Source organism: Carettochelys insculpta, chromosome 5 (assembly GCF_033958435.1).
Source record: "Carettochelys insculpta isolate YL-2023 chromosome 5, ASM3395843v1, whole genome shotgun sequence".
Lineage (NCBI taxonomy): Eukaryota > Metazoa > Chordata > Testudines > Carettochelyidae > Carettochelys > Carettochelys insculpta.
In genome coordinates this window covers 83,650,150-83,676,964 of record NC_134141.1, presented here as the reverse complement: position 1 = coordinate 83,676,964, position 26,815 = coordinate 83,650,150, and the positions used below count along the sequence as shown (strand labels likewise).

General features: G+C 43.5%; 1 protein-coding gene across 2 annotated transcripts in view; it reads right to left on the bottom strand.

Annotated features, from left to right (window-relative positions):
• Window positions 1-26,815, bottom strand: part of TNPO1 (transportin 1) — a 190,063-nt gene that overhangs the window by 109,684 nt on the left and 53,564 nt on the right. For both annotated transcript variants that reach the window (XM_074995420.1, XM_074995421.1), the window contains exons 3-4: window positions 25,360-25,435; window positions 1,518-1,667 (exon numbers count right to left, since the gene is read on the bottom strand). In XM_074995420.1, coding sequence (XP_074851521.1) covers window positions 1,518-1,667; window positions 25,360-25,435 — 226 coding nt within the window. The remainder of the gene's footprint in view (window positions 1-1,517; window positions 1,668-25,359; window positions 25,436-26,815) is intronic.

Genomic DNA, 26,815 nt, shown 5'->3' with positions numbered 1-26,815 from the left:
AATTAGGGGATTTCGAAATGTGCAGGATCCTTTTGAATTGGACCCCCAGGTAGCTGAGCTGCGCACTTTCAAGGTGCACTGGCCAGCAGCATGCTAATGGTGCACTGAATATTCATTTCAACACCTCATTAGTATTCTTCGATTTGGCCACTAGCATGCCCATTTTGAAATTTTGGCCAAGTGTGGCCACAGCTTGTGCTTGTAATAAACCTACTTCATCAGTTAATAATTTGTCAATTGTTTACCGATACTAACTCCCTGCTGGTCCTGCAAATAAAACCCACTAGCTAGGACAGAAATAGTGGTTTTCCATTTTCAGAAACTCTCTCTGATATGAGATTCTGACTAAATTTGATCAAAACCAGTAACTTTTCTACTGTTCAGAGTATAACAGAAACAGCAGTATTTAAAACGTCAATATATCAGGCAGGCATTCAAAAAAAAAGGCTAGACTAAAAAAAAACTTCCTTTATTTGCTGTAGTTTTCATTTTTCATTTTAAACACTTAAGAACAGAAACAGTCACTTACTGTGAGTTTGTACAACTTGCTGTACTCTTGATTTTCCCTATTGTTTCAACAATACAATTTACTATAATCATAAAAATGTGTACAGGTACTGCCACAAAATGTCAACTAATGTGAGAAGTTATTTTACTGCTACAAATGAGAAAAAGTTAGCTATAGTTCTGAAACTGTCATCTACCCCATTCCAATCTGAGATGCAAAGATTAGGTAGAGAGTTATGAAATTCGCAACCAATACAACCTACAACTTCATGTTTCAGGGCTCTTTTAAATCATAGCAGATAAGCAGAAAGTAATTCCCACTTGGCCCACCCCCATGTGGAGCTGGTTACATGTATTCTAAAGTGATATTCTTCATCTTTCTCTGCAGCATGGGGCGTGATGCACCTCCTGGAATCGGGGCATCTTTCACCCTATCAAAACCAAACCAAACCCACAGCAAGGGACAGGAGCATCAGTGGCACACTGCTCACTCCACTTTTACGCATGTGGCACATTGTATACAGTCTTTTAAAGAACTAAAATGCTTTAAGCTAACTGAAGCTTTTGGGCTTAATACAAGGTAGTTGTATGAAAATTTAATGAGACTGACATGCAGACTCACGCTAGCGGACATACCTACTGGTCCCTTCTGGCCTTGAACTAAGAAACTTCTGTCAAATGATATAAGCCTGAATCTCAATTCAACTTTAAATATAGGACCAAGTCACAAGCATATGTGTCATGAGTCTGATAAAGAAAACTTTACATAGTGATACAATATTAAGCTGCATTTCAGTTTTATCTATATGTTTGTGTTATAAACACACTAATTTTGACAGCATCATAATTCCTATACCACTTTAATTTAGCTCTAAGTGATCATGCAGCTAACGTTAGTAAGTTACAGACGTAGAAATAACTCATTCCCCCTATTTATACAGGGGAGGAAAGAAATGCAACAAGCAAGCTGGAAGAACTACCAATAACAAAACTTGTATCTGGAAACTCACCTACAGTCGCTCTAATTAATGGGGAGGAATCACCAATGTTGTTTAGACATTCACTCTTGATGAAGTCAGTTACTCCATTTGGAAAGTTGTGAAAATGCGCTTTCACATTATTCTTCAAGATGAGACCACTCAGGGACCGTGTGGGTTCATCTGCACCAATAAATAAAACAACACTCAGATTTCCACTGGGACACCAGCACATTTATAGAATAACTTACTCTTTCACAGGAAAGATTCAGACACAAAATGTTTTGTACCACTAAAATATCAGTCTGTCCAGTCTGTCTTTTAAAGAGAATTGGGGCTACACAGGGTAACAAACATGCATGATTACAGAATTAGACCTGTGTCTACTGAAATCTACTAAATTAACCAGCCTTTTGGTGGTTGTGAATGCTGCAACGTCTTTGAAGCCAAATGAGACTATAAGTGACGTAGGGACAAGAGCAATAAGGCACTACAGCAAAGTCATACATGTCATATTATTGAACAAAGTAGTATTATACAAGACTCTTCAAACCACCCAGTGTGCCCCAGTATTTAATGGGGCACAAAGAATTGTATTACGTAACATTTTAACTGAAGTTTTTGACAGAAGGGAAGTTATGAAGTGGTGTCTGTTTCCACAAGAATCCACCTGGATACATATAGACTAATCAAGTTTCTTAATCTGGGGTGCACGCAACCTGTGGGGGTTTGTGTTGCCCTTGCTGCAGGTGAGAGACATGCCAGGTTTTTTTTAGAAGCAAAATCACAGAAAGCATAAAACATAAATTAAGCACAGACAGGTAAGTACAACTACTTTGTTTTATCAAACCTACGTATTTATTGACGTTATGCATTTTCTAACAATTACAGTAATATACAAAAAAATTTTCCAGTTCTTAAGCTAACTGTAGTGAAATTATCTCACTACAAAATACAGTGTACTGCCACATTGCAGGGTATTTCTTGACGCAGGTGCAGATGATGTGGCCATGCAGTGGCTTTGTTTGAATTCAATTAGCAGCTAACTGTCAGCACATTAGTTACAGTTTACTTCCACAGAAAAACTCTGCAACATCTCTGAGTAGTACTTACATATTTTTGTATGCCTACTGTACTATTATTTGCAGTGAGTAATAACAAAACTATTTTACATATATTTAATATGCATTTAAAAGTGTATAGCCCCATCTCCATTTTTGATAAGGGGTGCAAGAACATATTTGAGAACCAAAGGGGTGCGGGCTGCAGTAAGAGGTTGAGAACCACTAGACTAACCCTAGCTTGTATCAGTTTCAGATTTTCTGGGTTCATCTATCTTTAGACTTAGTTTCCCCATAAATTATTAAAGATAGCTTAGATAGCAAATGCATTGTGGGCAAGAACCTGTCTACTTAAGTCCTGTCTCCAAGTTTCTACAGAACCATCTAACCAACCACTCAATATACATGATAGCAATTGGATTACATTAAGCAATACATTTTTAACTTCACAAGTTAAAGCAAACAGCCATACCAACAAAAAGGGCAATTAACACATGAAGCTGTCAAAACAATATTTTAATAACTTCAGTGAAAATTAGGGATGTTTCTGTTTAACCAGTAAGCCTCATCCTAAATTGATGAGACTTAGAGGAGCAGCACTGCTTCGCATTGCATGGGGACACTCCAGCTGTGCTGGAGAAGCTCTGTGGCCTGGAGCAGCCTGGTGCATGGGAGGAGGGACTCTCCATGCCCTCTTCCCTCTCAGTTGGTTATCCAGTTAAACCTAATGTTTAAGTGATTAACTAAATGGAATTTTACATCCCTAATAAAATTAGCATGCAAAACCTGACCCAAAAGAAAAATCCCCCCACCAAGAGTTAAGAAAGCCCATCAATACAATTTTAAATGGGAACACTCAACAATACTATTTCAGCACTTGGAAGAGGGGTGAGCAATGTTTTTATGTCAGGCCCCACTTTTCATCCCTGCAATTAGCAGCAGACCCCACCCCCACCCTCACCTGTCTAATGTAATCCAAATAGACAGAAAGTTTGGTAATGTTCATATGAAAAAAACCTCCTTTTGGCACGTGCAAGAAAATAAATATGTAACATGTAAAAATGTCATTAACTGGTACACACATATATAAAAACAGTACCATATTTCAACATTTTAATGAAATGGATGAACTGGACACATCGCAACCAATCATGCTGTAACACCCTTTTGAAATTTCACACACACCCCCAAGGGGCCCCACCCACTTTGCTCACCCAACTTAGAATGTGCATGAGAGAATGGCTAAAGTACAAAGCACAATTAAACCATTTACTAAAGCAGAACAGCTGTTCACACCATTTCCAGACTGCTTAAAACTTGAAAAACCAGAAGCTGAAGTTTATCGTCACTTGCTAAACTAGGATCCACAAAAGATAGACAGACAATGTTTCAAGGGTGGCACATGGTAAGATACTTTTCATCATATTTGGATTAACCAGACAGAGCAATACAAAAAGTGATCACACACACTGATTTCTATAGCAATTTCCAATAGCCAGCCATTCTAGTTGTCTCCCCCGACGGCTACAAATTGCGAGGCCTGGCTACGGCCCAGGAGGAACAGTTCAAGTGGCCCTCAAACCACAGACCCACCACCCAAAAAGATTTTCAGGGACCATGTCAACTGGCCATTCAAGCTCATACCAAACCTTCTCCACAATGACAATGAAATCTGGCAAACACCATCCCGTGTTTGCAATGTCTGTGTAGTGAAGAAGGAAGCCAAAAATCTTTTTTTCCTAGCCTCTTCTACTGTCTGTCTTCTAACTTTGGACCCCTTCATGCACGGAAGAGTGGGGGGAGGGCCAGTTGAGAAGACAGACAGTTGGGAGATCCCAGAAAAAACCGGGAAGCCAACAACCCTCCCTCACCAAATCTTTTTTTTTCCTCAAAACCTTTACTATCAACTCCTTCTTCAAGCTCGTCATTGTCCCTGTATTATTTTCAGGGATCAGATGAAATCAAGGGAGGAGGGACAGCGGGTGAAGTGACAGTTGAGAAGACACCTGCTGCTTTTCATAACATCTTTGATAATTCAGTTACAGCTACAGTTTAAAAAAAAAAAAGCAATTCAGTTATAGAAAAAGACAGTTACCTGTTTTGTAACTGGTGTTCGAGATGTGCTGCTCATGTCCATTCCAAGTTGGGTGTATGCTGGTACGTGCCCAGCTGCCAGAAGCTTTTTGCCCTAGCCAGTAACTACGTTAGCCCTTTTTGCCCTAGCCAGTAGCCTATGGCCAGTAGCCACAGGGTCAGTGAGGCACCCCTTCAAGTGGCGCCTGTATGGTGGCCCATATATGGGCCGCCCGCCCAGCCCCCTCACTCAGTTCCTTTTTGCCAGCTACTCCAACAGTGGGGAAGGCAGGAGGGTTTTGGAATGGATGCGAGCAACACATTTCATAAGAACGGCTGTACTGGGTCAGACCAAAGGTCCATCTAGCCCAGTATCCTGTCTGCCAACAGTAGGCAATGCCAGGTGCCCCAGAGGAGGTGAACCAAAGACAATGATCAAGTGACTTGTCTCCTGCCATCCATCTCCTGCCTTCGACAAAAGGCTAGTCACCAGACCTTACCCCTTGCTAATAGCCATCTACGGATCTAGCCTTCAAGCATTTATCGAGCTCTTTTTAAACTCTGTTAGAGTCCTGGCCTTCACAGCGTACTCGGGTAAGGAGTTCCACAGTGCACTGTGTGATGAAAAACTTTTATTAGTTTTGAACCTGCTACCCATTAATTTCATTTGGTGTCCTCTAGTTCTTATATTATGGGAACAAGTAAATAACTTTTCTGTATTCACTTTCTCCACACCATTCATGATTTCATATACCTCTATCATATCGCCCCTCAGTCTCCTCTTTTCTAGACTGAAAAGTCCCAGTCTCTCTAGCCTCTCCTCATATGGGACCCGTTCCAAACACAATCATTCTAGCTGCTCTTTTCTGAACCTTTTCTAATGCCAATACATCTTTTTTGAGGTGAGGAGAGCACATCTGCACGCAGTACTCAAGATGTGGGTGTACCATAGTTTTATAAAGGGGAAGTAAGATATTCTTTGTCTTATTTTTCTATCCCTTTTTTAATTATTCCTAACATCCTATTTGCTTTACTGACTGCCACTGAACACTGCGTGGATGTTTTCAGAGAACTATCCACTATAATTCCAAGATCCCTTTCCTGATTTGTTGCAGCTAAATCTGCCTCCATCATATTGTATGTATAATTGGGGTTATTTTTCCCAATGTGCATTACCTTACACTTCTCCACATTAAACTTCATTCGCCATTTTGCTGCCCAATCACTCAGTTTGCTGAGATCTTTTTGAAGTTTTTCCACAGTCTGCTTTGGTTTTGACTATCCTGAACAGTTTGGTGTCATCTGCAAACTTTGCCATCTCACTGCTTACCCCTTTCTCTAGATCATTGACGAATAAGTTGAACTAGATTGGTCCCAGGACTGACCCTTGGGGAATGCCACTAATTATCCCCTTCCATTGTGAAAATTTACCACTTATTCTTACCCTTTGTTTCCTGTCTTTTAACCAGTTCCCAATCCACGAAAGGATGTTTCCTCCTATCCCATGACCACCTAATTTACGTAAGAGCCTTCGGTGAGGAACTGTATCAAAGGCTTTCTGGAAATTTAAATATACTATGTCTACTGGATCTCCCCTGTCCACATGCTTGTTAACCCCTTCAAAGAACTCTAACAGATTAGTAAGACATTACTTCCCTTTACAGAAACCATGTTGACTTTTGCTCAACAATTCATGTTCTTCTACATGTCTGACAATTTTATTCTTTACTATTGTTTCTACTAATCTGCCCGGTACTGACATTAGACTTACCGGTCTGTAATTGCTAGGGTCTCCTTTAAAGCCCTGTTTAAATATTGATGTTGTATTAGCTGTCTTCCAAACATTGGGTACCGAAGCTGATTTAAAGGATAGCTTACAAACCACTGTTAATCGTTCCGCAATTTCACATTTGAATTCTTTCAGAACCCTTGGGTGAATACCATCTGGTCCCGGAGACTTGTGACTGTTTAGCTTATCAATTAGTTCCAAAACCTACTCTAATGACACTTCAATCTGGGACATTTCCTCAGATTTCTCACCTATAAAGGACGGCTCAGATTTGGGAATCTCTCTAACATCCTCAGCCGTGAAGACTGAAGCAAAGAAATCATTTAGTTTTTCCACAATGGCATTATTTTCCTTGATTGTTCCTTTTATGTCTCTCTCGTCCAGGGGCCCCACTGCTTTTTTAGAAGGCTTCCCACCTCTAATGTACTTAAACATTTTACTATTGTTTTTTGAATTTATGGCTAACTGTTCCTCAAAATCTTTTTTGGCTTTTCTTATTACATTTTTACATTTAATTTGGCAGTGTTTATGTTCCTTTCTATTTTGATCACTAGGATATGACTTCCACTTTTTAAAAGATGCCTTTTTATCTCTCACTGCCTCTTTTACACGGTTGTTAAGCCATGGTGACTCTTTTTTAGGTCTCTTACTGTGTTTTTTAAAAAATTTGGGGTATACATTTAAGTTGGGCCTCTAATATGGTGTCTTTGAAAAGTTTCCATGCAGCTTGCAGGGATTTTACTCTAGTTACTCTACCTTTTAATTTCTGTTTAACTAGCCTCCTATTTTTGTGTAATTCCCCTTTCTGAAATTAAATACCAGAGTGTTGGACTGTTGCGCTGTTCTTCCCAACACAGGAATATTAAATGTTATTTTGTTATGGTCACTATTTCCAAGAGGTCCTGTAACAGTTACCTCTTGGACCAGATCCTGTGTTCCACTCAGTACTAAATCAAGAATTGCCTCTCCCCTTCTGGGTTCCTGTACCAGCTGCTCCAAGAAGCAGTCATTTAAGGCATCAAAACATTTTCTCTCTGAATCGCTTCCTGAGGTGACATGTACCCAGTCAATACGGGGATAATTGAAATCTCGAAGAACACCAGGTACAGAACAGGTAACCATCTTTTCTTCGAGTGATTGCTCATGTTTAGTCCAAGCTGGGTGAATATAAGCCAATGCCTAGGAGGTAGGGTTGAAGCCCTGAAAGGAATGTAGACAGCCCTGCCCACCAGAGTGTCTTCCTACGCGTGCTGTGTCAAAACATAATGCGCTGAAAACGTGTGAACTGAGGACCAAGTGGCCACCCTGCAGATGTCCTGGACAGGGACTCTGGCCAAGTACATCGCAGTGGCTGACTGCACCCTGGAAGAGTGAGCTCTGATCCGGGGAGGTGATACCCCGTCAGTTTGTAACACACTCTGATACAGGCCGCGATCCAGGAGGAGACCCGCTGGGAGGAGACTGGGAGCCCCTTCATCCTGTCTGCCAACGAAACAAACAGCTGTTGAGACTTTCTGAAGGGTCTGGTCCTGTCCATATAGAAGCCCAGCACCCTCCAAACATCTGAAGTATGTAAACTCTGCTCCCCAGGGGAGGCACGTGGTTTTGGAGAAAACACAGAAAGCGCAATGTCCTAGCTGACATGAAAAGGGGAGACCACCTTCGGAAGGAACACCGTATGCGGGGGGGGTCAACCTGACCTTATCCTCATGGAACACCGTATACAGCGGGTCTACCATCAGACTGACCGAGCGTCCAGCTACCAGTGTAGCGTCAATAGCACATGTGGAGAGACTAATCATTAATGTGTCTATGTTGTCCCTGACAGGCCAGTACACTGAGGTGAGCCACAACTGGAAGGGACGCATTCGTAACCTAGCATGCTGGACTACGAATGTGCATGCCGCCATGTGGCCCAACAACCTGAGGCAGCCTCTGGCCATTGTGATGGGGAATTTGATCAGCCCGCGGATGCAAGATGCCACAGCTTGAAACCTGCTCTGAGGTAGGAAGGCCCTGGCTTGCCCTGCATTCAGTAGGGTGCCAGCAAATTCCGTGACTTGAGTAGGGGTCAGCACTGACTTTGCCTCATTTACTAAGAGGCCGAGAGTGTCAAATGTCTGTCATATCAGCAGCACGTGTTGTGGCACCTGGTGCTGCGAGCCACCCCTGTTTAGCCAGTCATCCAGGCAGGGAAAGAGGTGCACCCCTTGTCTGTGCAGGAAGGCTGCCACCACTGCCATGCATTTGGTGAAGACCCTCAGGGCCGAGGAGAGACCGAACGGAAGGGCTGTGAACTGATAAACGTACTTCCCTACCACAAACCGGAGGAACCTCCTGTGGGGTGGATAAATTGCTATGTGGAAATACACATCCTGTAAGTCGAGAGCAGCAAACCAGTACCCTCATTCCAGCATCGGGATAATTAGGCCCAGGGATATCATATGAAACCTTATCTTTTTCACAAATTCGTTTAGGTTTCACAGGTCCAAAACGGGCCTTAGCCCCCCTCTTTTGCTTTTGGGATTAGGAAATAACAGGAATAAAAGCCCTGCCCCTGAAATTGTTGGGGAACCTCTTCTATAGGCCTGCCATTGCAGGAAGGACTGTACCTCCTGCCTCAGCAGCATCTTGTGGGAGGGGTCCCTGATGAAAGCACCAGCAACCAACAGCAACGAAGGGTCCTGTGGCACCTTATAGACTAACAGAAAAGTTTAGAGCATGAGCTTTCGTGAGTTAACTCACTTCTTCAGATGTTTCTTTCAGAGTTAACTCACGAAAGCTCATGCTCTAAACTTTTCTGTTAGTCTATAAGGTGCCACAGGACCCTTCGTTGCTGCTACAGATCCAGACTAACACGGCTACCCCTCTGATACTTAGCAACCAACAGCGTGGCAAGAAAGAACTGAGCCCGGGACAGGGCGGATGGTGCATATATGGACCGCTGCACTGACCATATGGCTACTGGTAGGGGCAAAAAGCTTCCAGCAAATGGGCATGCGCTGCCCAACTTGGAGTGCACATGAGCAATCACTCAAAGAAGAACTTGCTTTGTTTGAGCTGTCTTGTTTGAGCTGTCTATGGTTGAGAAACAGCAGCCTTGAAAGCAGCAGATATAAACTTGCATGTTCAAAGTGCAAGTAGCCACATGAACCAGGAACTGCAAAACATTCCTTTCTGTAGTAGAAGGGCTTCCTTGAATTGTTCCAACCAGATTCTAAGTTATGCATCTTACTGTAAAGAAGGCATGCCCTGGGTGGCAATGAATCCAAATACACCTCTATGAAATGTATTCTGTATACAGGAGCTAACTTATTTCTTGAACTGGAGATCCAACTCCTGGAAGAGAAAAGGAGAACTGTCTAGGTGGAAGTTAGTAACGTTTTATACGACTGGCATTTGGAGTACCCAATCATTAATATACGGTAAAACCAGAATCACATCTCACTGGCCCACTATCATTTTAAGGACACCCTTGAGGCAGGAAGAAAGCACTTGGTATTGGCAGTTACCCCTTCCCCATGGTGAAACAAGGGCACTGATATCCAAAAATACACATCTTGTAGGTAAAGAGCTGAAAAATTACACCTGCCAGAGCCACCGTCACTATTTTGAAATTTCACACATCCCTTTGGCTATTTGATTACTAAGTTCAGTCTCTAATCTCTTCTTCAGCAGAAGAAAATACCTTGAGTAAAGCCCTTTCCCCCTGTGAGGGGAAGGGACCAGTTTTACTGAACCTAAATAAAGGAAGGAGGGTACTTCTTGGCTCAAAACAGTTTCATGGAGGGTTTCCTAAAAAAGGCTAGAGAAGAGGCGTAATACTGCTTCCCCACTTATTTATGACATCCGCCAGCAGGGAATTAGGTTGGGGAGGAGGGAAACCAATTCTGAATTCTGGAATGGGACACTTTTTTTGTCTCCCTATTTACAGAGTTGGAAGGATGATGGCAGGAGTTTGCCACAGTCTTCACTGGACCCAGGAGCACTTCATTAATGGATACTACAACCCAGGTGGCTGTCACCAACTGCAAAGCATCTATCCTCCTCAAGAAGCATATGGAATATGCAGATAGAATCAGCCATCTGATTCACAAGGCTCTAGAATCAAGGGTGGGGGAAAAAAATCACCGATAGTGGCGGAAGCTAGGGACAGTTTAAGCAGTTCACAGATAAGTCAATTTAAAAGCATGCCAGCCAGATAAGAGTAGCTTCCATCTGCAGCAGCCCCAGTCTCTCCCAATCTGTTTAACTGGTTAACCAGTTAAACCTACTGTTAAATTTGTTAAACAGGATTTTACATCCCTAGTGGAAGCAAGACTGCCTTGTCTGGAGACTAAGACAAAATACCCAAGGGATAGCCCTCTTTGTTCACCTTCAAAGATCTCTCCCTGTGAGGGATTTGGTAGAGGAGATTTTGACCATGGTCTCATGCTGTAATGAAAGTCATAAGGCTGTCAAAAAGCTGCCAATGTATCACCCAAGGATCCCAGTATGGCCACAGGAGACGTCCATATGGAAGAGTATATAGCCAAGGGTGATCCCATCATCCCCAATGTAGACAAGAGCCCATAACAACATACATATTCCTGTAACCAAGTAGAGGAGAAACCCACATTGATTAGGAGAGTCGATGAGTCTCCATCTGCCTTCGGTGGGAGGAGGGGAGTGGTGAGTCTGCAGCAGACCAAGGTGAAAAATCCTGTAATGTCAGGAAACAACAGTAATTTGAAGTCTGGCGTCAATCAGTATCCCCTCAAGCGGGGCAGGGGTTACGGAGGAGGGGGAACGACACACAATGACTATGGCTTGTGTAACACAGACAACTTCCTGGAGTGGTGAAATTCCTGCTATACTGAGTGGATCGGTACTGATGCAGCAGTTGATTCGAACAATACTGTTGGCTTGGAGTGTGTTGGCTCCAAAGTCAGACGTACACTTCAATTATGTTGGTACCAGCAGTCTAGCATGAACACATTGTTGGTAAGTCTGAAACAGATTGTACTGGGGCCCTGCTGGTAGCATGTTTCTCCAAAGTGGCATGAGATCTCCCTACTCTGCCGGTACTGCAGGAAGAGTCTTTGGCCTCCATAGTATCTAATCAAGAGGTCTAGACCTCAATACCATATACTTAACAGGAGACTGGGACTCCTTAGGAGCTGGCTCCTGTTGGGAGACCAAGCACCTCCTCTTCATAGCATTCCTTGAGACACCCAAAATCATCATCTTATGCCAGATACTACCCAAAGTTGAAGGGGCCATGAATCTGTCCAGAGATGAAATGTACAGGAAGTGTCTCCTAACCCAACTCAGACGCAAATCCATACAAACGCCAGATTTCAGCGCTAGGAAAAAGTTACTTGGGAGAGTCCTGTATCTCCCAAAAACAATTACAGAGTGGATGTAGCTACTTAGAAAGCTTCTTGACAAGAGGCAGTGTATAAAACCTGGAAACCAGGCATGCCCAAACAAACCAAATAAGCTCCCCGGACAAACTGCCGGGGGGGGCGGGGAGACACTAATTCTATGCACCCAGAAACTAACACAAACTAAAAACTTGGTATGAACAAGGTGAACCCAGATACAAGAATGAAAAACACACAGAGTATAAATTTAGAAAAGTCAAAAGCGCATTCAACACCTAGCATCTACCATGGAATAAAAAGATACAAATCTAATTAGGATTGTGCACATCGGTGCTAATGTAAGTCAAGCTCTGTGTTCCACAACTATTTATGTGCAAATGTAGGCCCATCTTGCCTCCCACCCAAGAGTCCGCATGGGCGTATAGCTCAACCTAGATAAATAACTCACCATACAAATATGTAAACTCCTAGTTGTAATGCACAGGTAGCAGCAGGGGGCACCAAAGAACTTCCTGAAGGAGCCGCAGGTTTTGAGACAATCAGATTTTCTAGGGCTTAGATTTATTTTCAACAAAATCAATAGGCTTCTTCTCACCAATACCAGGATTATTCCCTGGAATTGACCAGATACTCTTTTGAAAAGTTATAGCATGGCAAACAGGCAACTTCCTTGAGTGCAGATCCCTGCTTTTGCCCTCTCAAGGAACACATTAGTGTATTTGCATTGCAATAACTGTCTTGTCTGACAGTAAATTTCCTTTTTCAAAACCCTAAGTACATATGGTATACATACAAGAGGCTGATTACAAAGGATTTACAGAAAACAGCTGAAGTAGAGAGTCAATTATTAAATCACTAACTCATATAAATTCAATCATAAAACCCTAATTCTGGTTTTATAACTGCACGGATCTGAACAAAGCAACACTTTCCAAAGATTATCTAAGCAGCTCTCATTGAAGGCCCTGTTATTCCTCGCTCCAATACACTTTCCTTTTTTAAAAAAATCATTTTTTAAAATAAACTTTTGGATGATTCCAGTTAACTCCTTAATAATAGGGTTAACCACAGTTAACTCACAAAATTAAGGAAAATAGTGATTAATCACACTGTTCAAAACCAATTGAACGTCATTAAATATTTTGGATGTTTCTTCTACATTTTCAAATATATTGGTTTTCAGTTACACAGATTATCAAATATAAAGTGCTCGCTTTAAATTACTAATGTTTGCACTGTATATTAAAAAAGCATTTTTCAATTCACTTCATAGAAGTACCTTAGTGCAATCTTTACTGTTAAACTGTAACTTACAAATGTAGATTTTTTTTTTTTAAATATAAAACTGCACTCATAAGCAAAGTCCACTCAGCCCTACTTCTTGTTCAGCCAACTGCTAGGACAAATTCATCTATTTGCATTTATGGGAGATAATGCTGCCTGCTTCTTATTTAAAAATGTCACCTAAAAGTGAGAACAGACATTTGCAGGGCACTTCTGTAGTGGGCCTTGTAAGGTATTTTCATGCCAGATGTGCGGAACATTCATACACCCCTTCATGCTTTGGCCACCATTCCTGAGGAGATGCTTCCATATGCATTAAAAAAATTAATGCACTATTACATGCATGACTGAATTTCCTGGGAGAGAACTGCATGTCTTCTATTCCGTTTTACTCACATTGAGGCTTATATTTCATGCGATAGCTGTCTCGGATGATCAATAAGCACCCGCTCATTTTAAGAGCGTTTTCACAGCAGATTTAAAAAAAAAAAAAAAAAAAAAAAAAAGCCAGAAAGGTGGTACTATAATGTGAGATTTCTAAAGCTAGCTATAGCACTCAACCCAAGGTTTAAGAATCTGCAGTGTCATTCAAAATCTGCAATGGATGAGGTGTGGGTCATGCTTTCAGAGGTCTTAAAAGAACACTCCGAAATGGAAACTACAGAAACTGAACCATCAAAAAGAAAGTTAACTTTCTGCTGGTGACATCTGGCTCAGATACTGAAAACTAACAGGTATTTGTTTGCTCTGCTTTGGGTCATTAGTGAGCAGAACCGGTCATTAGTATGGGCATATGTTCTCTGGAATGGCATCAGAAACATGAAGGGATGCATGACTCTTCAGCGCATCTGGTATGTAAATACCTTGTTACACCAATTACAATAGCGCCACGCACACACCTGACTCCCACTTTCAAGTGACATTGTAAACAAGAAGCAGGCAGCACTATTTACTGAAAATTTTTACCAAACTTATTTTTCTCACTCATTGGCTGAACAAGAAGTAGGACTGAATGGAATTATAGACTCTGAAGTTTTACACTTTTATTTTTGAGTTCAGGGTTTTTTCCACACAATTCTACATTTGTAAATCCCACTTTCACGATAAAGATATTGCACTGCAGTACTGGTATGAAGCAAATTGCAAGGCTTTTTTACAGTGCAAAAGTTTGCAACCAAATATAAAAGTAAGCACTGATCACTTTGCATTCTGTGTTGTAACTGAAATGTAGAAAACATCCAAGAATAGTTACATAAATGGCATTCTACTATTGCTTAACAGCATGATTAAACACGATTTTTAACTGCCTGACAGCCCTAATCAATCACAATATCTTGGGATAAACAGATAGTAAAAGGCCAGAAAGTATATTAGTCAGGAATATTGTAAAACAAGCAGTATCAAAAGTTATACAGTACTGAATTTTCTACTGCAAACTCTTGCACTCCAGCACAGATCCAACTGTAGGTTCATGCAAAAACATTTTGTATCTAGAATTAGACGGGAAGAGAGTCAAAAGTTGAATATGTTTATAGATGCATAACAGAATGGAAAATGGGAAGCAGCCAAGCTATAGGGATCTAAATAAGAACAGCATATCTAAAAACCAGATTGTATAGACATGCAAATCTCAACATTCTGATTGGCCAAAGGCCATTAGGAAGAGCATGGAGATTTGCATAATTGAGCAATAAACACATAGTTACATCAGAAACTGTACAGCCACACATCTGCTGCATAGTTAAGAATTCTGTTGAATTTTTGAAACTAATTGTTGCAATATACCAGCATCAAGGGAACCCTACCAGCTGTTTTACACACTTTCTGAAGTTATATTCCTATATTTAGGCAGTTGGGACAAATCTGTTTTCCCCCTTGTATGAATCTAGTGTTGAGTGGGGTAATTTCAGATTGACCATGGCCTTCCATGTTAGCTTATGTACACTGAAATATTTGGAAACATTTTCCATTCAGACAGCTCCCAGCACTTTACACCAGTGGTCTTTCTGAAGCCACTTGAGAGCATTAACAAAGAGGGGAGAGGGCGGTTTGGTTTGGGTTTTTTCTTTCTTTTTTTTTTTTTTAAAATACAGTCTTGTAATTGTGCTAGCAATGCATAAGCAGACACTAGATTATCAGCATCCCACAGAGAAATGTCAAGTAATAGCTTGTTACAACAAGCTATTAGTCCAACAAGATATTTTTCCCTCCATTTTACCTCTTTAGTGCACACCTAGTGGTACTCTTCAGTTCCCTCCATTTTCACCATTCAGAACAGCAGCAGTTTTGCTAGCTCGCTGTTTTATCCAGGTCTTTTTTTTTCCTGGAGGAATGCAGTGGAACTGAGTTCGGCAGCCTTTTTTATGGGGCTGACATTTTTAAAAGACACCTGGGCAGCTCTGAGCCACATGTGGCTCTAAGCAGCCACCTGCCACTCCCACGGCTACGTGTCCAACTCCCTGCCTGCCAATGAAAGAGCTGGACTAAATTTAATTAGCTTAGCAGCTGGTGTCAGGCATTAAACCAAGTAAATTGGGCCCTACTCTTTCAGTGCACACATCAGAGAGCTGCCCCTACCGAACTTTATGGAGAGCCAGAGGACTGCACGGAGGGGAACATGGTAGCTGGTGAAGGAGCAGGAGCATGTAGCACTGCTTTTGAAACGTAAGTGAATCCTGAGTTGGGGAGTGGCGGCTGACAGGGTTAAAGACTGAGAACGGTTTAGGCTGGGGGAGGGAAGTTAAAGGCTGGCAGCAAGTTGGTGTTGTGGGAGGGCAGGGTGTTAAAGCATGGCCACGAGGGGAGTGGAGGGTTAAAGCCTGGCCATGTGTTGGGACTGTGGGAAGGCAGGGGTGTAAGGCTGTGGTGGGTTGGGTGCTCAGGGGGTAAAGGCTGGCAGCGGGCTGAGGCTGCAGGAGGATGAGCAATTAAGCCTGGCAGCAGATTGGGGCCATGGGGTGATTAAGCCTGGCAGCAGGTTGGGGCTGTGGTGGTGGGGGGGAAGATGGAGGGACAGTTAAGGCTGCCCCAAGTTGGGGCCATGGGGCAGGGAGGGCAGTTAAGGCTGCGAGGGGTTAGGACCTCAGGAGGAGCAGGGGGATTAAGTCTGGTGGCAGGCTGTGGACACGTGCGGGGGGGAGGGCTGGCAGTTAAGGCTGTGGCCACGGGCAGGGGAGGGCAGTTAAGGCTGCAGAGGGTTGGGTCCATGGGAGGCCAGTTAAGGCTGTGTTGGGTTGGGTCCGCAGGGCTGCAGTTAAGGCTGCAGCGGGCTGGGGCCGTGGGACAAAGATCCAGCACCTTTTTTCCTAGAAAAAGCAAGCACTGATGTTACCTGTTTTTATTAAATTTCCACCTCCCAATTTAAAATACACTAGAATCTAAATCTTCAAAAAGAGTAAGTTTCTAGCTTCATGGGAGTAGAGAAAATCCTAAATAGTTACATAGTTCTAAAACCAAACGACACAAAAATAGCCAAACACTTAACATTGTGGTAAACTATCATGATTTTAAGCTAAAATCCTGTCTTCTGAATAGAGTCACCAATACTGCAGCATTAACATAGATGCCTGAGTCAGATGACTATTGGCCTACACACCTTGTGTCTGCCAGGGTGAGAACACTGCTCTCCAGAGCAATCCATTCCTACAATTGCCCAGGAAACAAGAATCTCAGGATATAGGAAAAATTAATCAAATGATGATGATCAAATGAAAAAACATACCAAAGAAATAAAGTATTAAGGTGCCTTAAGAAGATAAACTTGCAACCCCAAGAGGTTCAGGGTGGGGGAAAATGTGCACTGAATTATTCGGAGGGGTGCAGATGTGCAAAATAGGCTAGTGAAAAAAGTCTTCATACAAAAAGTTGGCCAAAACAGGGACATCTCGACATAAAACAGAACTTCATGTAAGTATGGGAGAGTCCTGCCTCCCCTACTTAGAAAACATTTCTATACCACTGACAGTATGAGCAGTGACACTTTTAATAGACATAATCCAAGAAGCAAGTATATAGCTGATTGACAGGTATCTGAGAAACGTTCCCAAGACAGTGTGGTAGCCTAGCCTCCGTCTCCTTTTTATGACGGAAGACACAGCAGTATGAAATGTAGCTGAACATCCATTTAGACAGTCCTCTTGGTAACAGCACTGCCAAACAAACAGGAATCAAAAACAGATGGTGGAAAATCAATTAAAATAAGATTTTTTTTAAAGTCATGTCATTTATTTTATAGTAAATTCAAACACCAAAAGCTCTATTTTTAAAAATAATTTTAAAGCCTAAATTTCTTACCTCTTAAACCATTTAAATTAAAATAAATACACTGAGTTCATGAGTTTTTAATCAAAACCCTTGTGTGACGGGGTGTACCAACCCCGCACTGAGCAGGGGGCTGAGAGCCAGACCTATTGGATGGAAAAGGCCTCACTCCCAACACCCTGCTGGGCACGCTTCAACTGTATGCCAGGTATAAAGGCTGGAGAAGCCTGGCAGTTGAGACTGACCAGCATGGGGGAAAAACAGCTCCTGTGGAAGCCCAGGAGCCATGGCCATCCAAGGGGGAGCCACAGCAACTCACAGGTGGCGGTGTCAGCAGGAGCAACCGTAACAGCCACCACAGCTGCCCAAGGTGCAGCAGGGACAGTGGTGGCAGCCCCCACCGGAGTGGCAGTCCACGGCAAGAGCGGCTGGAAGGGGTGAGACCCAAGCGGAGGTCACAGAATACACCAGGAAAGGGGTAGGAAGTAGCCCAGGGCGGGGGAACTGAGAAGGTAACCCGGGAACTCAGTGCGTTGCGGTGAGGATCCCTGCTGAGCTAGTATCTGGGGCCACACACCCACCACCAAACAGGGCCCTGGGTTGGAGCTTGGTGGAGCGGGAGGGCCCAAGCTCCCCTACCCCCACCCGCCTGTGAGCCTGAGGCAGAGGAACTAGACCACTGAGGCCCAACTAGGCCACTGAGGCCTGTGGACTGGGACTAGACCATGGAGGCCTGAGGGTAACGCACATACACTGGGGAGTAAGGTGGGGCAGGAGACTCCACCACACCTTGCATTAATCTCTGGTTTATATTTAAGGAAAGAAGAGTGTCGGGGTGATCAACTTTTGAAATCTAACCTTATAAATACTGCAGAACAGGAGATGTACTGCATTAAGAGCTAGTTTTGTTACATAAAATAAAATGCACATACTGTGGTATTTAAATTCCAGTTATCAATGAACAAAATGTTAATTAAATAAGTATAATTCCCCATTTTCTAACATACAAAAAGTATATAATTAAGACCCCAACAATATTAAGCTATAAAATTTCTTGAATCAGCGTATATAGTGTAGCCTCCTAAACAGCAGGAAGACATACCAAATCAAATTTAAAGGCTCTACAGTAATTCCTCACTTAACAAGATGTTCCTGAAAAATGCTAGTTCCATACTGAATTCACTTAATGCAGTTTCACTTAATTGTAAAATGCCAAGGGCTTAGGTTGCAGGGATTTTTTTTTTTTTTTGCCAGACAAAGAGATGTTATACACATATATTGTGTAAATATTAAATCATTTTATTTACTGCACTTGCCACTAGTGGTTGTGACGCTTGGTTGAGGCAGGGGCCTAATGGAGTTAGCGGTTTGTCCCGCTCCACTTGTCTGGGAGCAAGGTTGGGGGCTTGCGTGGCTCCCTGACTGGAATGCTGGGCAGAAAAGTGGGGCACGGCAAGCCAAACTACCTTATAATGAAACAATGCACAACTTTAAGCAAGCATGTTCTCTAATAGATCAGCAAACTAATAATGAAATCATGTTAACCAGAGTGACTTTCGGAGAGGAGTTACTATATTTAGTTGTAAATCGATGTGTTTTAATGCTTTTATCAATCAGTGAGAAGGCCCTTCTATAGAAAATAAAGTACAAATACATAAGTTGATTAAAATTGATTTAAGTGGTAGCTTTTACCTGCTGATTTAAATTTTGACCAAAAGAAAGTTTAGAAAGATATGGTCTATAATATGCTGCAAAAGAAATTGTATGGGAAGACACTCCTTATTTTGGTTTTAAAACTATTTTAAGAAATATAATTTCCTCTGTCAAGACGAAAGCTGAAAATAAGCTGTGAGATTTATAACCCAGTTTCAAAATAGGAAGGCACTGGAATGTCTAAAACATAAATTGAAGTGATGAAAGATCACAGGCCTGAACTTAGTTTTTCTGGGTGGATGAATATTGAGTGACAGGTTGTTGAAAACTCTAGCCATTATGTTTAATAGGATTTTTATACTTAACTTTCTGTACACAGTGGACAATGTTATCTACAAACCATTTCACCTGAATAAGAATGCCAGCCTCTTCAATCTAGAGCATGAGACCATTTGCAGCAACACCTCTGGAGGAGATTTTCAACAGAAACACTGTGTAGAACTCCACAGATCCAAGGGAGTTTTAATACATAAGTGCCGGATAGAGACATCCCAAGGAGCTGGGATTGGTGTTTGTCCTGCCCTCTGCCACTCGTGCACGTTAGAGAAGTGTGTGTGACCACTTTAAGGAGAGGGACAGTGAAACCCACATGGGCCGAGGCAGAGGTGGGTGCCTGCCTGGGGCAACTGAAGGGATTTTTTTTTTTTTTTTTCTATTTTTGATTTTGCCAGATCAACTGCTGGTGCTGTTGATGTCGCCCTAGCTCGTAACCCCTGTGGTACTGGGGGCGCTGTTGCTGGTACTGGTACCGTCTTTGTTGAGGGTAGTACCTTTTCTTTGTGTATGGAGGGGTGTAAATCCCCAGGGTCCTGAGTGTGGCTCTTGAATCTTTACTGGAATGAAGGACCGAGTCAGTTGATTCAGCAAACAGCTTCTGCGAGTCGAAGGGAAGGTCAACTATCTTCGCCTGCAGATCCCTCGGTATACCCGAAGTCTGGAGCCAGGACTCCCTTCGCATCACCACTGCCGTTGCTGTGGAACGTGCTGCTGTGTCCGCAACGTCCAGGGCGATCTGAACTCCCGTCCTCGAGGCCGCGCAGCCTTCTTGCACTATGGCCTTGAGCACCGGCTTTTTGTCCTCTGGAAGCGAGTCCATGAGGGAGGTTAACCTGGAATAGTTGTCGAAATTATGGTTCGCTAAGTGCACTGCGTAATTTGCCATTCGCAACGTTAAAGTGGAGGAGGAGTAGACCTTTCTGCCGAACAGCTCTAGCTTCTTGGCATCTTTGTCTGTTCCCCCTGTCCTGAATTGAGGTGTCTTTGATCTTTGTTGCGACAACTCCACCACCAAGGAATTTGGCTGTGGGTGGCTGAACAGGAACTCCATGCCCTTCGCCGGCACGAAGTATTTCTTATCCGCTCTCTTTTGGACAGGCGGAATAGTTGCAGGGGTCTGCCATATCATAGTGGCAGACTCTAAGATCGCTTCATCAAGCGGTATTGCTACTCTGGAGGAGGCCGGAGGTCTCAAATTTTTGAGGAGCTTATGGTGTTTCTCTTGCACCTCTGCTGTCTCGATGCCTTGCGTGAAGGCCACCCTCTTAAACAGCTCTTGAAACTGTTTGAGATCGTCCGGAGGATGGACGTCCCCCGGGGCCATAGCCTCGTCCGGGGAGGAGAGCGAGGAACCGCTGGAGTACGTCTCTCTGGACCCTTCCGGTTCCTGCTGGTGATGGTACACCCTCTCGCTAGAGGTTTGCGAGGGAAAGTCTCGGGGTTCCATAACCAGTCCCCCCTGAGATGCTTGAGTCTCTGTCCCCGGTCGCAATTGCCCTCGGGGGTACGAGATCGTCTGTGGGGATCTTTCCCTAGTAGATTGCCGATGGTGTCTATGCCCCGCGTGGTAGGGGCGACCATGGCAGTATAGGCACTGTTCTTGGGAAGGTGACCTAGACCACTCCCTTGGTGCATACCCTCTGCGTCTGGGGGAGGGAGATCGTCGAGACACTGGAGAGAGCGATTTTGCATAATTGTCCAGCGGTTCAAACCCCAGGAAGGGTGAAGGTGGTCCCTGCCAGGGTGAGGCTGGTTGCAAAAATGGAGAAGGGGGCTCCGGGTAGGCTAGGGGGGACCCCTGCCTTCTGGTTGGAGTCTGCAACATAAGCGGAGGGCTGTGAGAAAGCAACTCCACAGCCCTGTCCGGAGAGGGGCTGCAATGCCTCCTCTTGTGTGCAGCCTTCCCCCTCCCTGGAGGAGGTAACTCCGCCCCCTGACGCACAGGGGATCCCGGCCCCGTCCGCACCGTGCTAGGCACGCTCGAAGGCGGTGCCGCACGTGCGGTGTCCTTCGGTGCCTGCAGGCTGCGTGCCTGCGCGCTCTGCACCGCTGGTTCCCCGGGGGTCGGTGCCACTGCCTGCGGTGCCGCCGGTACCGGCGCTTGTTTAGCCGCCGCCCTGCCTGCGGTGCGGGGCGGCTGGCTGATTATCGGAGGCTGAGCCGCTTCCACGTGGCTCTCCGTGCCACCGCCGATCAGCTGTTGCTGCGGCTGGGGGCTGCTCGCTCCTCCCGTACCGCTCGCTGTTGCTGCCGGCAGGGATCGGGCTGGGGAGGCTTTCCTCCGTTTTTGCGCTGATGGGGTGAGGGAGGCGGCTTTCCTTTTATGGGCCCCGGAGGGTCCCTCCTGCTGCGGCCGCTCCGGCACTTCTGGCTGGAGGCCTTATCAAAAAGCAGCATTTTAAGCCGCATCTCCCTGTCTCTCCTTGCTCTGGCTGTTAATTTAGCACAGAAGGAGCATTTCTGTGCAACATGGGACTCCCCAAGGCACCTTATGCATAGACTGTGCCCATCGGACGCTGGCATCGCCTTTTGGCAGGACTCACATTTTTTAAATCCTGAAGAGGACATTGTTGGTGAGTCTTTCAGTTGTTAAACGGGTACTTAGCACCTTCTCTGTGCTGTTTTCCCCTTCCGATGGCCTGCCGCAGCAGGAGGGCTGATGGCCCTATGCTCCTGGCCTCCGGCGCTTGTTACTGGGACTGGATTGAAGCTGTCCCGCTTGTAGTTTGTTTGTTGCTTTTTTTTTTTTTTTTTGCAAAAACAACAACCGGCTAACTTGCAGTAGCCTAAGTACTTGAAAAACTTTAAAGAAAAACAGTTAAAGTCATTGAATATGCTACTTGGCCTTAGCCTAGTTCGGATTCCATCTGCAGCCGACGGCGGTTAAGAGGAACTGGTGGGGACCGGATTGCGCACATGGCCAGGAGTGTGCAAGGGAGCGGCGCGCGCCGGCGCATGCGCGGTCCGGCAGAAACTGCTTGGAAGATCCGATCTGCGGCGCCAGGCAAGCCCGACACCTATTGTGGAGCACCCACGGGGACACTCGAAGAAGAATCTGTGTCCTGCTGTGGACACACAGGAAGAGAGTTTAAGGAGAAATGCTTTGTTGTCAGATCATCATCATGGGGCTCCTGAACTGCAATTTCAGCTCTTACACTATGCAAGTCAAGAAGACTGAAGACCTAAAGAGTTTGAGAAATTCTATTACCTTCATTTTTCTTTTCTATTTTCATTTTTTTTTTTTTTTTTACAAGGCTCAGCTGTCTCCAGGCTATTCAGACTTTTAATTTTAGGGTGCTGTAGCTGAAGTATGGTTGTGTGTATGTCAGCACCAATGAAGCCCAAAAGAGGAAATCATGTGAAAGTTCCCAGAATAAACTGCCCTAAAAGTCCTCTCAAAGTTACTATTTGATGTTAGAAAGACCTCCGAGACTAGAAATTATCCCCTGGAATTTTTGGCTTAAGTTAACTTCTGCTTCTCAAGTGTTGTTAAAAATCTGTATTGTAATATGTCTGTTAACATGAGGGGAAGTAAGATATTAATCACCAGTAACAATCTCAGAAAGACTTTGTAATTGGCTCCAAGTTTGAGTTTCAGTCATAACGATAATTAAGCAAATGATATTAAATTCTATAGCTGAGATTTATAACCAAACATATCCACAATCTAAAACTCTCAGATTTTATAACGATAATCAAGCGAATTTGATGATCTACTTCAAACACAAAGACTAATTTGTTGACCTAAACTTTACAAGATACAATAGACCCTCAGCTTATGTGGGGTTGCGTCCTCACAACCCTTGCATAAGTCACATTTCACACACAATGTGATGTGAGCTGCTGGCACGCTGCTGGTCAGTTTCCTGGCTCTCTGCCACTCTGGGGGAGGCCGGGGGACAGACAGCTGCAGAGCAGCTTCAAGTTGCGCTCAACTCTCATTAATGCAAGTTAAGCACAACTCAAAGTTGTGCATTTTGGGGGTTTGCTGTTGGTTCCACTTCATAGCAGCTTTGCCGTCCTGATTATTTAATTAAAACATATAAAGGTACAGAGTTACAAGTATTTGAGTGTCCAGAACCTTTGAGGATTAACCTAGAAGACTAACCAGATCCCTCTAATTAGTTTTTGGCTCCCATGTGGCTCCAAACAGAAGTCCATTAACCTTTTCACATTATGCATACAGAGAGAGACTTCAGTGTCATAAGCATAGTATGAATACTGGTAAGACAACAGACTCATCAAGGTGGACCACCCTTTGGTTACGAGGGCACAGCCACCCTTGCTGAAAAGTGCTGCAACATGGAATGGTAAATAATGCATTAAATTAAGTCTCGGTGCTACAAGTCAGGATTCCAAGGCAAAGAAGGTGGCCACTGCTTCCTCTAAGCATACTCTTAAGAGACTGCTGCCAGCATGCTAACGAAGTCTTTAGTATATGCAGCAGTTGATGCACCTGCCTCATTTTCACCAGCTGCTCCAAAAATAGGATGCAAGGGCACAATAACTATTGAATGTAGGGGAGCCAATGTTCCTCTGCAATGACTTGGTACAACATAAGCTTTATTATCCAGCATCCCTGGGGAAGCAGGGACTCCAGATAATAAAATGCACTGGCTACTAGAGCTGGGGCCAGCAGTTGGCCCCGCTCTAGCCCCCAACCCCTTGGCTGGGAAACAGGGCCAGCAGCATATGGCCCCAGCTCGCATGCCTGTTAACTAAACATGCCAGTTACTAGAGCTGGACTTGTTGGGCATGAGACCAAGGGCTTCTGAGAACTCGGCGAGAGAGAGACTGGAGCTAATAGCCAGCCCCGCTCTACCCACATTCCTGAACTGTCCCACCAGTTAACTAAATATGCCAGTTAGCAGAGCTGGGGCCAGGAGCCAGACCCGCTCTGCCCCTTCCCCCAGCCAGCCCCACAAGCAGCCAGCTCAGCTGGTAACTGGGTTTCAACTGTACTTCTATGCTGAAAAATATTGCAACTCATCTCAGCCCAATCCTCAATCTTGAATAACATGCGAGTATCAGAATTATCCCAAGAACATTACTTAGAATATATTAAGTGCTCTAGGAATCACAAACACTGGATGCACTGTGGATGCCAATATTGAGGCCAAAGCTTCTTTGACCAGGAGTGCCAACTACTAGAGCATAAGCTTCAGCCTCAACATACAAAGTGCACTGACTTTTTTTTTTTGGAGAGATTCTACTTCTGCTAATGCAGATCAAGAAGAATTTTTTTTTTTTTTTTTTTTTTTTTAAAATACTGTTGGCTTTTGGGCAGCCTTGGGGCCTCTGTGATGTAAACATAACTCAGCCCCCACAAACAGCTCTGAGATAGTATGAGCAAAAAATGACAAGTTCATTAGCAACTTCTTCACCACTCCCCTTACAAATGAAGAATTGAGTGGTAAACTCGGAAATCAGTATTTATACCCATTTGATGATCTGTTCACTCTTTTGTCCACAACAAGAGTAAACCTTTAATAAATGATGGAGTTGCAATAGTCCTTCACTAAGGAGCCAAGAGCAAGCATTCAGATACATTGTGTCTTCAGAGAAACCTTTAACACTTCCCAAACACTGAAAACTTGCGCTCCATCAGAAACTGCTAAACATTACAAATTGTGTAAGTGTTTGAATGACATGCACAAACTACTTGGTCTAATCCCGTTCACTGTTCAGGGGTTACAAATCAGATAAATTTCTGACTTCCAGTTTCAAAAAAAAAAAAAAGTTACGATACAATCTAGTTTTATTCTGATAAAGCACAGATGGCGACATCCAGGAGAGGAAAAAAAAAGAAAAAGAAAGAAGAATGTCAGGACACAGTCCAGTCTAAAGTCTTGATCGTACGAGCAGACAGATCCCTCCCCCACACACCCTCAGCCAGCCAAGATCCCTAAGAGTCAGTCAAGCACCACACAAATGTACATGTCAGCATGTGGAACTGATGGCAGGTTCAGCACCTAAACGTATCCTCCACTCCTAAAAATGTACCGTCATTAGACGATGCCTAGAATAAAAAGGGTAAAAAAACAGCAGCTTACCTTCAGACTTCAATTTTGTAAGAACAAATATCAGGTAGTTGTTAAAATCTGGATACTGATTGAGTTGTTCCAATTTCTTACAAGGCTGTCAAGGAAAGTCTGTGTATGTTTCAAAGATTACTCTAAAGTTGATAATGATTACTTAGACATGTTAATTCAGAACAGCACTCTACAGTAATCCCTCGAAATGTGCAATTTCGAGTTGCGCTTAACTTGCATAAATGCGAGTTAAGCACCATTTAAAATTCCGCTCCCTCTGGCCCCAGCTCACACTTCTCTGACTTGCCTCACAACCCTCTGCCCCCCATGCGCAGCCCAGGCTCAACTCCAACCCCCCGCCACAGCTCTAATCCACCCAAGACTTAACCTCCCTGCCTCTCTCCCACAGCCCTAACCCACCACTAGGCTTAACCCTCCACAACCCCAGAATTTACCTTTCCAAAGGAGCTCCAGGCGCTTCTGCTTCTTCCCTGGCTGCAGAATATGCATTCTGCTGGGGGAAAAAGTCACGCCCCCTCCCCACAACCTATGCGAATTTCAAGTTAAGCAAACGTGCACGGGAACGCAACCCTCACATATTCAAGGGACTATTGTATTTCCACAGAGACAAATGTTTTAAAACTCAAATGATGCTGTTATACATCAGGCTATTTTCATTCCACCAACATCTCAGAGGGATGTTAAACAACTATTAAAGCTAAACTAAGTCAATAAGTCCACAAATCTTGAATCCAACAGTTTTACAGGCGCTGGCTGAGGGGATAAACTTAATGTTGATGCCAAAGAATGGGCTAATGTTGTTCCACTATTTTAAAAAGAAACAGGATGATGAGAATGATATACCTGTCAGTCTGATAAATGAAGGATCTGAGACTTTACTAATAAAGAATTAAAGGACAATAATATAATATATGGCAACCAACAATTTATGGAAGACAAATGCTATCACGCTACCTAGCCTTTTTTTAATATGATTAAAAATGTGCTTGATAAAGAAATTAGTATTGATGTAAGACTTTATAAGGCTCCTGACTTTGTCATGCCTAACATCTTGAATAAAAATCTAATAAAATTAATATAGTACATTTCAAACTGATTAAAAACTGGCTAATGAGAAGGCCTCAAAATGTACCTGTAAACACGAAATCATGAAGCAGGTGTGTTTCTAGTGGGGTTCCACAGGAATTTGTTCTTGCTCTTATGTAATTTAAGATTTTTATTAAGTTACCAGGAAGAAAATAAAAACTCAAAACTTGGGGGGAGAAGTAAACGATGAAGCAAACAGTTCACTGATTCAGCGTAATCTAGATCTCTTGGTAAGCAGGGCTCAACAAAATAGTATGTTTTAGTATGTCTAAATATAAATTATACCTCTAGGAACAAAGAATGGGGACCATACTTACAGAATGGAGGACCACCTGGGAAAACTGGGACATTGAAAAGGATTTGGGGGACG